The 13,348-nt window shown below is 46.7% G+C and overlaps 1 protein-coding gene across 1 annotated transcript in view; it reads right to left on the bottom strand.

Annotated features, from left to right (window-relative positions):
- Nucleotides 1-3,394: 3,394 nt before the first annotated feature.
- The window catches only part of RBPMS (RNA binding protein, mRNA processing factor), a 143,214-nt gene continuing 133,260 nt past the window's right edge, over nt 3,395-13,348 (bottom strand). Inside the window, exons 9-10 of the mRNA XM_056848929.1 lie at nt 12,889-12,958; nt 3,395-3,502 (exon numbers count right to left, since the gene is read on the bottom strand). Of these exons, the coding sequence (XP_056704907.1) occupies nt 12,896-12,958 (63 nt within the window). The 3' untranslated portion in view covers nt 3,395-3,502; nt 12,889-12,895. The remainder of the gene's footprint in view (nt 3,503-12,888; nt 12,959-13,348) is intronic.

Raw genomic sequence — 13,348 nt, 5'->3', positions numbered from 1 at the left:
TTCAGTAGCTCTTGAGGCACAACCCTCACGGAAGCCCCAGCTCAAGAGCTGCGTTCCAACCTCCTTCGTGTCACATCAAGAGATCTTGGGAGCTGGCTCTCAGCACAGGCCTCTGGATCCTGCACAGCCTGGGTAAGGGCTTCCTTTAAAAAAAAAAAAAAAAGCCGCAGAAGGGCAGCTGCGCCCCCACATTTCACGTGCACTTTGTATGTTGTGAAGGGAGGGCGCCCGGCCAAGGCAACAATGCTGCTGTGTTGATTTTTGTGTGTGGCACCTCACTCTTACAGATCCAAAATGGACACCTTTGCTCACAACTCCTATGCCAACTATCCTATGTCTGCATTTGAGGTTCCTCTGAAAACTTCATTAGAAATCCTTGACCGGGGTGGGTGGGGGGGAGCTGTCACTGGAAACCCACATTCACCAAAGTGACTTGTGTGGCCCACCAGCTGTATTTTGCTGCTCAGTGCTCCACCTGCCTTCTCCATGAACACTGTTATGTCGCTGAAAAGTTTCAAGCAGTTACTATAGTGAACTCTCCCGACACATGGAGTAAAACCGTATAATCTCGTCATGTTAAACACACAGTAAAAACATACCTATGGACACAGAGCTCTGTCTTCTTTTTTTTAAAAAATCCTATTTCTTTTAAAACAAACAGAACATGGGGGGTGAACTTGTTTTACAGAAGTCTGTTTCTGCATAGCTCTGGTCTGGTTCTCAATCACGCACTTTTTAATAAAATGGAAGGGGTATGTGAAGAGAAGTCAGAGCCGCTTCCAGCATCTACTGGCATTTTTCTCAGCAGGGAAAGGCAAAAATGGCTTTAGCCATTTCCACGCACCCATCCCCTCCTACTTCACATTAACGCTTCTCCATGCAACTATGTGCCCGAGTATACAACCACATGGAGAACACACAGGCAGCTGCCGGGCCCCCTAATACAAGCAAGCTGTAACATAACCCCCAAGTTAGGGAAAAGATTGATTGTCTTGCTCAATATAGTTTGGCACAATCGGGAGAAACATGTACAATATGTCACAGGAACACTTAATATGTTCAACACACATTAATTCATCCCAGACTCCCAGCCAGGATGCTCAAAACATCTATACATTTTAACAGTATACACTTAAGAATCTGAACAATATTTTTTAAAAACATGCCTTAAACATGCATCTTAAAAGGAGAGGGACGGATGGGGGCATTCAAAAGTCAAGCACATAATCAATGTTCCAACCCAGTGTAAGATCCGCCTGCAAAGTTTGGTATAAAAAAATACTTGGTTTTTTTTTTTTTGCTGTTTGAAAACACCTTTTCAAAACAGATGTTCGCCCACCCTTTCCAGAAGTCACACACTCTCTTCCTTATAATTTTTATACAGTGTAGAAGAGGAAAACGTTACTATACTCAGCATTATTATTATTTTTATTTCTAGGAGAGCAGATGTGTGATAGAGGCTGTGGCAAAGTCTTGAAGGAATCCAAGCTTGTGGGAGGTTTTCTCAAGCCTGCAACGAAAGGGGAAAAGCACCAGTTAGGAAAGGAGTGCTCAGGGCAGGGATGGGAACAGGGAGGCGGATGCTGGGAACATAGTTTATGTCCCTGCAGGTCTCTTGAGCCTCTGCCCAGAGAGTTAACCCTCTAAGCCACCGCATCAGGCATGGAAGATTGAGGGGTTCCCACTCAGAAATCTAAGAACCCTGCAGTACCAGACCAAGGCAGAGTCCCAATGGAAGGATGTAGACAAGCTGGAACGTGTCCAGAGGAGGGCAACAAAGATGGTGAGGGGGTCTGGAGACCAAGTCCTATGAGGCCGAGTTGTTTTCTGTTGACCCAGAAGGAATAAAATCTAACATTCAACAACCATAAGGGTCTCCTGAATGTACGCTTGAGATCTACATACTTCTGCATATATCCTAAATATACCAAAGTTGGGAGTCCTGTTTTTGATGTCCGAATCTTTCCACTTGTTGCCGGGGAGGGGGTGAGGCATTCAATGACGATTTTACGCATTTGGCGGTTAGTAGCGGAGCAAAGTTTTAGTCCCCATGAAAGAATCTTAAACTTGATTGTGTTGTGAATGTCTGTTCTGAGGTTTGCATGTATCATGTTGACTGCCACATTTTCTCCTATTGCAGCCTCACGCAAGGCCACTGGCAAGGTTCAAATTAAGTTAGAGCTCCTTCTACATTCCAGTACAGCTGTACCATTTGTTTCATCCAAAAGAAGGAACAGAGAAAGGATGGGAATGCAGGTAGGCACAGCTAGCTCTGCTGGTTTGATGCCCTCTCAGATTGGTGTTGCAAACATAAAAAGGGCCCTATGGATGGATCCGACTGAGGCATCATCCTAAGGCCAGGACTTTGTCCAGCGGTGGCCAGCTAGACGCCTCCAGAAAGGCTCCAAGAAGCAGGTCATGAGGGCACTGCTGCTTGTCTTAAGCCTCTGGATCTTAGCAGTGTAGTCTGTTGGAGGCCACAGTTGATAATTAATAATAGCCTTAGGCCGTCACATTGCAACCGACCCATGGGAGCAACCAACCCATGGCGACTCAAGGACCCCGGGGTTTTCAACATAAGAGATGAAAGTGGTGGTTTGAGATTGCCTTCCTCTGTGTATTAACCCCAGTCTTCCTTGATGGTCTCCCATCCAAATACTAACCATGGCTGACCCTGCTTAGCTTCCAAGATCTGATGAGATCAGGCTACTCTGGCCTACAAGGCTGCCATCATCGTTGACAGACCTCCATTTTTACATTTAAGATACAAAACAATGTTGCAGTGATTAAACTAGGTGTGAATGCTCAAGCCACTTCTTCCCACCCAGCAAATATGATGCAAAAGCAGGACTGTGCTCATACAATCACTGTGTATATCATTAGATGACTGGTAAGCAGTGTGGGAGGGTTCTGGGGCAGAGGAGTTCAGCCAGCCAACATAGTTTTGCAGCCATAAGCAAACCTCTCTCCAAACACTTTGTGCTTTTCCCGTTTTTTTCCAGCAACATTTCCCCCGTCTCTGAACCTTAGACCCATGGAACTTTAACATTCAAAGGAATGTTGAGAGGAATATTCAGGAATATTGGGGGGCTGTTCAGACATGATGGTTTTCTGAGATCTGTTTATCATGCTATCTACACATCTGTTTCACTGTGGCTTCTTAAGAGTGTGTATTTTCCTGAATACATGCTGGTGGTCCCTGGCACTGTTTCCCAGCACAAGCTGGCTAGCACTGTCAGCTTGATTTTAGCCACAGAAGGCACATGCAAATGGCGTTACTCAGTGGTCTTTCCTGGCTCAAAGCAAGGATTAAGATTTAAAAAACTGAGACCGAAGCTTAGCTTCTAAGGCTTGTCAGAAACAGAACAGATTTTCAAAACAGTGTGCCAACTTACCCACCACACTGTATTTTTGCAGATGAAGGTAAGATACTGGTAGCGACTTAGGAAGAACACTTTAATACCCACAAGACAGATTGTAGCCGCCATCACACACCTGGTACCTGCAATGGTAAAAGACACAATCAGGAATGTGAAAGCCAAGCAGAGGACATGAAGGCAGAAGATATTTAACTCCAAAGCTGGTATTAGGGGTATATTGCCTCTAAACATAGCGATTCCATTTGTCTAGCATGGCTATTGACCGGTCATCCGTGAAAACACATGAAGCTGCCTTGTACTTAATCAGACCCTTGGTCCATCAAAGTCAGTCTTGTCTACGCTGACCGGCAGTGGCTCTCCGGGGTTGCAGGACGAGGTCTTTCACATCACCTACTTGCCTATTCCCTTTAACTAGAGATGCCAGGGATTGAACCTGAGACCTTCTGCATGCCAAGCAGATGCTCTGCCACTGAGCCACAGCAACATATCATTCCAACAGATTCCTTTGGGGCAGCTTGCTGATGGCCGCGCTGAACTATAGTGCCACACGGAAAAGACAGCCTCGCCCACTGGGTTGGGGGGGGGGGATAAGCGCTACTCAGGTCAGGGGTGGTGTCGGTGCTTCTATTCTACGTAACGCCCTGTTAAAGTCTCCAGTTGTGGTATGAACGATACTGACCCAACCCAACCACAGTTAAGAACTGAAATCACACTGAAAATCAACAGGGCATTAAGGATTTGGCTGGAATGTGCTGGTTGTTGTTGTTGTAAATAATATTTACAACAGGTGAGTGTTACAGATACTGTGGATTGCCAAAAAAAACCACAAATCAGTGGGTTCTAGATCAAATCAAGCCTGAACTGACCCTAGAAGCTAAAATGACTAAACTGAGGCTGTTGTGCTTTGGTCACATTATGAGACGACAAGAGTCACTAGAAAAGACAGTCATGCTAGGAAAAGTTGAGGGCAGCAGGAAAAGAGGAAGACCCAACAAGAGATGGACGGACTCAATAAAGGAAGTCACAGCCCTCAATTTGCAAGGCCTGAGCAAGGCTGTCAAAGATAGGACGTTTTGGAGGACAATGAGTCGGAAGCGACTTGATGACACTTAACACACACACACACACTTTTTCAAAATCACGTGTATCCAGCCCTACTTCCTGTTTTCCCCCCCTCACAACCTTTCGAGAGGTTAGGCTGAGAGAAAGTCTCGCATCAAGTCACTTGGTGAGTAAGAAGAGGCTTAGCTTGGCTATACTTGGCAGCTCAACAGGCCGCCTGTGTGAGAAACAGTCGGTTCCAGATACTCAGGAACCTCCCGTAGCTATCCTGACAGGCAGAGAAGCCAGGCTTAAAGTGGGAGCTCACCTTTCCAACTTTCCCAAGACAAGGAGAGCGCCCTGGAAGTCTAAGAAATAAGAACAGCTCAGTTGAGCAGATGGCAACCAAACTCTCTGCTTAAAGACGGCACCATGTAGGGTAAGCATTTATTCATGTTGGGACAAGGGCTGCCAGGTCCTTCTTCACTATCGGCGGGAGGTTTTTGAGGCAGAGCCTGAGGAGGGCAGGGACTTCAATGCCATAGAGTCCAATGGCCAAAGCGGCCATTTTCTCCAGGCGAACTGATCTCTATCGGCTGGAGATCAGTTGTAATAGCAGGAGATCTTCTGCTATTACCTGGAGGTTGGCAACCCTAGTTGGGACACGTGTGCATGCATTTGCAATACCCTATAACATTCTAGTCACCTAGTCTCAAAAATGATACCGTACGGCTGAAAAGGTGCCAGAGTGGCAACCCAAATTAGGGGTTAGGTTGCTTTGCCTAGAAGGAAAGGCTAAAGACTGGATGTTTTCAGTTTATACTGAGTTGTAAGTGGGGTCATATAGAGTTGAGAGCCAGCGTGGCATAGTGGTTAAGAGCGGTGGTTTGGAGCGGTGGACTCTGATCTGGAGAACCGTGTTCGATTCCCCACTCTTCCACATGAGCGGCGGAGGCTAATCTGGTGAACTGGATGTGTTTCCCCCCACTCCTCCACATGAAGCCAGCTGGGTGACCTTGGGCTAGTCACACTCTCTCAGTCCCACCTACCTCACAGGGTGTCTGTTGTGGGGAAGGGAAAGTGACTGTAAGCTGGAATGATTCTTCCTTAAGTGATAAAAGTCGGCAAATAAAAACCAACTCTTCTTCTTAAGAGCAGTTGACTCTAATCTGGAGAACGGGGTTTAATTCCCTACTCCTTCACATGAGCGGTGGATGCTAACCTGGTGAACCAGGTTGGTTTCCCCACTCCTACACATGAGGCCAGCTGGGTGACCTTGGGCTAGACACAGTTCTCTTAGAGCTCTCTCAGCCTTACCTACCTCACAGGGTGTCTGTTGTGGGGAGGGGAAGGCGATTATAAAACCAGTATGATTTCCTTTTAAAAAGGTAGAGAAAATCGGCATATAAAAACCAACTCTTCTTCTATAAGTGGAGATGTTTTTCTCCCTCTCCCTTAACACTAGTATTCTGGGACTCCAAAGTAAGTCAATGAGCAGTATATTCAGCACAGACAAAGTTGGTGGGGAGCAATAAATGGGGAGAGGGGGGGCACACTTTGTCTTCCATGCCCCAGCTTGCAGGCCTTCCAAAAACATCTAGATGGACCTTGGTTCTGATCCAGCAGGGTTGTTCTTATGCTATTCTGTGGTTTGGCTGTTCCAACTTGCATGATGCTGTTTCAGGGAGTGAATCCCAAACAAGACGCCATGTGCACTTCTTCTTGGAGCATTCCTTATCATAGGGGAATACACGGCACTTGTATCTTCTTTTTATATGCATCTGGAGAGCCAGCGTGGTGTAGTGGTTAAGAGCAGTGGTTTGGAGCGGTGGGCTCTGATCTGGAGAACCGGGTTTGATTCCCCCACTCCTCCACATGAGCGGTGGAGGCTAATCTGGTGAACTGGATTTGTTTCCCCACTCCTACACATGAAGCCAGCTGGGTGATCTTGGGCAAGTCTTGCTCTCTCAGCCCCACCTACCTCACAGGGTGTCTGTTGTGGGGAGGGGAAGGGAAAGGTGCTTGAATCGGCCTTAAGAGGTGGAGAAAGTTGGCATATAAAAACCAACTCTTCTCTTTTTTATTTTTAAAAAAGGGAGATTTTTGCACTGCGTTATCTTTGAAAACGAACACACAAACGGCTTTTTTTGTTTGCTTCGATTTTCCAGAGGAGAATGTCCAAGTCCGTCACATTCTCTCATTCGCCTCGTCCAGCGCGCTCCTGATCTTCGGATGTGATAGGACGGCACTCGAAAGGATTGGGAGAGGGAGGAAGAGGAGAGACGGCAGACAGTAGAAGACGTTCCCCCCCCCTCGGAAGGCCTCATGTGCTCATTTGAATGCCAAAGATTGTCTTGTGAAGCAACTATAAAATGTTTTGTTTTTTTTAGGGGTGGGGGAGTTCTGTTGCTGTTGCAAGAGCCAGGTGGGATTAGTGGATTAGCGATTCCACCATAATAGCAGCTGCAGCGTAGAAAGCTGGCCAGGGGGTATGTGTGTGTGGAAAGTTACTCTCTTAATTCTGTCAGTGCTGGATTTTCAAAGCTCTGTAAGGAATGAAGTGCCTTACTGAGTCAGATAATTAGCCTGTCAAGCTCCCATTTTGTCTAGTCTGACCGCAGCAGCTCTCCTGCTCTCCTGGCTCTCAGGCGGGAGACGTCTGTGTCACGTGGTCCTTTTCCCTTGAGATGCTGGGAAATGGAACAGGGGCCTTCTCCATGCCAAGCAGATGCTCTAGCGCTGCCCTTGATATGGTATAATGAACATGTAAGTTGCTTCCCGTTGAGTCAGACCTTTGAGCCAGTGTGGTGTAGTGGTTGTGGTGGTTTGGAGCGGTGGAGTCTGATCTGGAGAACCGGGTTTGATTCCCCTCTCCTCCACATGAGCAGCGGAGGCTAATCTGGTGAACTGGATTTGTTTCCCCACTCCTGCACACGAAGCCAGCTGGGTGACCTTGGGTAAGTCATTCCCTCTCAGCCTCACCTACCTCACAGGGTGTCTGTTGCAGGGAGGGGAAGGGGATTGTAAGCCCGTTTGATTCTTCATTAAATCAGCATATAAAACCCAACTTCTACTCCTCTTCCTCTTCTATTTACACGAGTGGAAAGTAGCAGTCATGTTCAGATCCACAGAAATAGGGAACAATAATCTGCTACGGCATTAGGATCATGAAATAACCATACCCTACACCCTGTAGCAAATTTCAGATACAGCCTTTGCCAAAGGAAAAATTATCCTAGTGAAAAGGCAAGTTAGGTTTCATTCACGCCCTAACTGCTAGTCTACTAATTCCCGGGAAAAGGCTTTGTTTACACGCAGTCCATCTGTGGCAATGTCTGCAGCGGCCAACACCACCCCACCACTAACAACCATGCGCTCTAAAATTAAAACTTACTAAACTCCCAATGCAGTTTTCTGCCCTGGGAATCTGCAGCCACCCCCCCACACAACTGGCTTCCCCAGCCAGCATTACACCTGCCTGCATGTGCTTACCTACTTGCAGATGTTTTCGCTACCTGCCCAGAGACTTCAGAGGGGCTTGGGGACACTTCGGCCTTTTATGCAGGGATGTTTGCCCGCAGTCTCCCCCGCCAACTACTTTGGGGCTTCCTTTGGATTATGCATGCCTTTTCCGACAGTTAGAGGTCACCTCGCTCTCTCTGTGCATTTTGCCCGTGTTTCCCAGATTCTGGCTAAAAGAGCATCTGGAATACGCACGGGGAGAGCGAGGCGACCTCTGACGGGCGGAAAAGGCACGCAGAATCAGAAGGAAGTCCGGAAGCAGTCGGCGCGGGTGACGGTGGGGAAACGTCCCTGCATAAAAGGCCACTGCATGGATTTTCCTGTGCCAGCTCCGTTTGGCCAACAGGAGCAACTGGAAAAGCAGAAGAGGACCGCCTCTCTTGCGCCACAGTGGTTTCCTAAGCAGGACCTGCCCAAAAGATGCTTTCAGTCCCTGGCTTCCAAATTGTAGTCCACGGAGCCCGTCTGCATCTTCTTTGCTCTCTCCCTCCCACCCGTGTCCCTTCACAACCCCTATGCCCATGCATGCTTGAGTTACAACCATCTAACCTTGATCTGCAGCCAGTGAAGTTTTCATTAATTTTTAAGAAGGCAGATTTATTTTGTTTGGCTAAAAACAGCCCCCCCCCCAAAAAAAAAACAGGGAGGGGAGGTGATTGAGGTATGGAGTTCTGCTTTTAGAGGAAAAAAGAAAAGCTCCTTTTATCTTCACAGGGTCTGCAAATCTCTTTTCACATGAACTCTCGGGAATGTGGCTTTAACACTCTCTGGACAATCAAATTCCTTCAGGGCAGATGAGGCATTGTGAGAAAAACTCTCAAGACAGTCTAAATCTCATATTCTCATAGTCAATACTGTAAAAGTATTACCTCCATAAGCACCCCATTTCTTACCCCATTCCTCCCCTCCTCGCCAATTGGCTTTTTGTCCATGGAGACATGGCATTCAAACATAAAGAACACATCAATCTGCTCACTTCTGATTCAAGGGCTTTTCTGCTGTTGGCACCCTCCCTGAAGAATGCCTAGGAAAACCTCTTTGGTTCCTTCACTGCAGGTATTTGACAGATGGATTTTTGATAATTTCAAAAAATCTCGCTGGTAGCTAATGGATTCCCGAACTGCTGAGTTGTTTTTCATTTTATTTTCACTGTAGTTGTATGTTAACGTTTTATCCTATATATAATCAGCTTCGACTCGCTATTCTATCCCCATTATTAGGTAATTTACCTGGCTGTTCTAATAAAGATAGACTTGACAAATTATTGCCAGACGAAAACCCTTTAATTACAAGGTAAAAAGGTAAAGGTCCCCTGTGCAAACATTCCTGACCCATAGGGCGATGTCACATCCCGACATTTACTAGGCAGACTTTGTTTTTTTCGGGGTGGTTTGCCAGTGCCTTCTCCAGTAATTTTCTCTTTACCCCCAGCAAGCTGGGTACTCATTTTACCGACCTCGGAAGGATGGAAGGATGAGTCAACCTTGAGCCGGCTACCTGAAACCAACTCCCGTCGGGATCAAACTCAGGTCATGAGCAGAGCTTGGACTGCAGCTTACCACTCCGCGCTACGGGGTTCACTTTAATTACAAGACAGGTTGCTAAATACTGTGTTGCGGTGATTAAAGCTCGAACTAGGATAAAAACTAAAGACTTAGGTAAAGCCAAGTTTGGTCTACTGAAGCTTAGTAGCGGATGATTCTGATGACAGTTTTATGTGTACAAAAGCGTTTATAGTTATACTACCATGCTGTAATCTGATAAGTTTTTATATTTTCTTTTATATGATATTATGTTGTGTGTTGGTTATTACGTACAATATGTATTTATTGGTCTTTGACCACAAATAAATTTATTCTATCTTATTCTATGCTATTTTATCCTATACGGAGTTAAGTATTCTCAAAAATAGAATAAATCTGAAGTATAATTCTGTCTACCCTAACCTGGATAGCCAAGGCTAAGCTGATCTCATCAGATCTTGGAAGCTAAGCAGGGTCAGCTCTGGTTAGTACTTGGATGGGAGGCCACCAAAGAAGTTCAGCATTGCTTCGCAGAAGCAAACCACCACATAATTCTGTCCCCTTCTTAATCTCTTATAACTGTGAATGCCAAGGACAATCTGCGATAAGAACTCTCAATCCAATAGGAAATGCCTCCAAAGGTCCCACGGTCATAGGAACATTTGTGTGTGTGTGTTGTGCCGTCAAGTCGCTTCCGACTCATGACCCTATGAATCAATGTCCTCCAAAATGTCCTATCTTTGACAGCCTGGCTCAGGTCTTGCAAATTGAGGGCTGTGGCTCCCTTTATTGAGTCAACAGATCTCTTGTTGGGTCTTCCTCTTTTTCCTGCTGCCCTCAACCTTTCCTAGCATGACCGTCTTTTCCAGTGACTCTTGCCTTCTCATAATGTGACCAAAATACAATAGCCTCAGTTTAGTCATTTTAGCTTCTAGGGTCAGTGCAGGCTTGATTTGATCTATAACCCACTGATTTGTTTTTTTGGCAGTCCATGGTATCCGTAACACTCTCCTCCAACACCACATTTCAAAGAAGTCCACTTTCTTCCTGTCAGCTTTCTTCATTGTCCAGCTTTCACACCCATACATAGTAACAGTTACTTCAATTTAATACATCTAAAACAAATTAATTACTGCATGGATCTCACCGAGAGGGAAGTTTAAGGGTTCCTTTTAATGTTATCTGAAAGGTAACAAATTTCCTCAAGAGCTTGCCACAAAACCAAGCAAAGAACAGCTACACATAAGCAACCTGTTTTTCCTGAGATCCAGGAAAAGGACAGAGAAGGAACACTGTGATGGGCTACCCAGATTTCAAAATACGTTTTAGCAAGGTAGCATAGATATTCTCTTGTCCTCTTTTCGAGGACGCTGGCAAAGCCTGGTTCAGAATTCACCAGAGACCGAACAGATTGGCAGCAGGTCTTGAATAAAAGCGGGAAACGCAGTGTGAGGAAAACGTTACTCCCTCCAGCAGGGCGGGCGGCATCCACAAAGCCGGCCCTGCAACGGCTCCGCTTTGGCACAGAAGGCTGGTGCCAGCCAGCGCAGGCTAAAATCGGTCACAGCATGGGCAGCAGGGAGACTGGACCACCACAGAGACAAGTTAACACAATGAGAGCCAGCATGGTGTAGTGGTTAAGAGCGGTGGGGTGGAGCGGCGGAGTCTGATCTGGAGAACCAGGTTTGATTCCCCACTCCTCCACATGAGAGGCAGAGGCTAATCTGGTGAACAGGGCTGGTTTCCCCACTCCTACACACAAAGTCAGCTGGGTGACCTTGGGCCAGTCACAGCTTTCTTAGAGCTCTCTCAGCCCCACCTACCTCACAGGTTGTCGTGAGGAGGGGAAGGGAAGGGGATTGTAAGCCGGTTTGAGTCTCCCTTAAGTGGTAGAGGAAGTTGGCATATAAAAACCAACTCTTCTTCATCTAACATAAAATTCCAGACCTCCTTAAGAAGAACAGGGTTGTTTTTGTAGCAGTCTCATAGCACCTTTAAGCCTGCTTTATACCCCCACCACCACCCTCAGGTTGCTAAAGCTGGACTCTTTGCTATTAGATCTAAGGCAAATTTTTAATGCAAGTGAAATAGCTCCAGAACGTTTCCAAGCATCCACCGTCAGTCCAGAACTGTCCCACGCTCCGTATTCAAAGTTTGTTCTACCAGCTCAGTGAATTCAAATTCAAAAAGAACGGGCCATGGCTTAGTGGTAGAGCATCTGTTTGGTATGCAGAAAGTCCCCGGTTCAATCCCCAACAACTTCAGTTAAAAGGACCAGGTAGCAGGTGATGTTCCTTGGCTCCATCACCAACCAAAAGGGAGACTGCAGATGCTGTTTTAGCCAGAATCTGGAAAATACAGGCACAACGCGAGGGGAGAGCGAGGTGACCTCTGACAGGTGGAAAAGGCACACATAATCCAAAGGAAGCCCCGAAGCAGTCGGCGGAGGTGACCGCGGGGAAACGTCCCTGCATAAAAGGCCAATGTGAAGAGCTCCAGCAACAGAGTGGACCAGGGCTGGCTGGAGAGCTATCATGGCTTGCCAAGGGGCCAGAGATGGGGTCCTTTCTCCCAGAGGGGAGATGCTTTGCTTGGGGTCTGGGGGTTCAACAACCAGCTCCAAAAGGCTAGTCTGACTATGTAGCTCCATCAGCAGAGGCTTCAATGCCAGTGTGGTGCAGTGGTTAAGAGCAGCAGACTCTAATCAGGAGAACCAGGTTTGATTCCCCACTCCTCCATATGAGCGGCGGCCTCTAATCTGGAGAACCGGGTTTGGTTCCCCGCTCCTCCACATGAAGCCAGATGGGTGACTTTGGGCTAGTCACAATTCTCTCTGAACTCTTCCTATCCTGAACTGCAATTTCTATACATTACCCTGTTTGAAGTTTATTGAGCCCCTCGTATCGAGATTGAGACCTGACAGGGCAGGTGAAAGGTTTGAGATGCTCCTACAAGGGGGTAATCCTTCAATCACTCTTCAGGTTGCGAAATTTTGTTTAGCAGCAATGAAAATTCGTCGCCTTAGAACAGCGCAATTAGTCCATGCTTTCGTTTTATCATGTTTTGACTGGTTAAGTGCCGCAAATAAATTCTCTCTCTCTCTCTCTCTCTCTCTCTCTCTCTCTCTCTCTCTCTCTCTCTCTCTCTCTCTCTCTCTCAACTCTCTCTCTCAACTCTCTCAACTCTCTCAACTCTCTCAGCCCCATCTACCTCGCAAGGTGTCTGGGGGGAGGAAGGGAAGGAGATTGTAAGGCGGTCTGATTCTCTTTAAAAGTTAGAGAAAATCAGCATATAAAAGCCATCTCTTCCTCTTCTTCCTCTATCACTCCGCTCCCCCCTCCTCCCAAAACAATGATTCCCACACGAACACACCCCATGATGATCACGAACATGGGAACAAGGGGTGCTTCTCAGACACTTACACAGTATTCAGCAGAACTGACGGGACTTCCAGCCCTGAGAAGTAGCCTCGGAGGGAGGGAGCCAGCGCATCTGAAACAAGAGCAGAAGGAACAAAACCTGAGTAAGGCAAGGACCAATCCCCCTTCGAAGCTTTCTAAGGCCAGGACTTCCCCTTCAATTCCAAGCAGCAATAGGTGAGCCCCTTGAGCGATTGATTAGAACATTTGTATCCCACCTTTTCAGTTGCCTCAAGATGGCTTACAGATAGGTATTAAAAACATCACAGATTAGAACCAAATAATAACCCCAAATATCTTTATTTCTTCCCTGCAATATTTACTTTCTACCTCCGAGGTCCTCCTTTCTGCAGAGATCCTGGGCCTCAAACAGCTGGATAGCAGAAGGAATTTGGACAAGTGCACTTTGTCAAGCAGGGGGATGGAAAACCACGTCTGCTGAAATTTCCCACGTCTATATAAC

This window comes from Euleptes europaea, chromosome 4, assembly GCF_029931775.1.
Source record: "Euleptes europaea isolate rEulEur1 chromosome 4, rEulEur1.hap1, whole genome shotgun sequence".
NCBI lineage: Eukaryota > Metazoa > Chordata > Lepidosauria > Squamata > Sphaerodactylidae > Euleptes > Euleptes europaea.
Note: the sequence above shows the minus strand (reverse complement) of the source record. Positions and strands in the feature narration are given on the sequence as shown.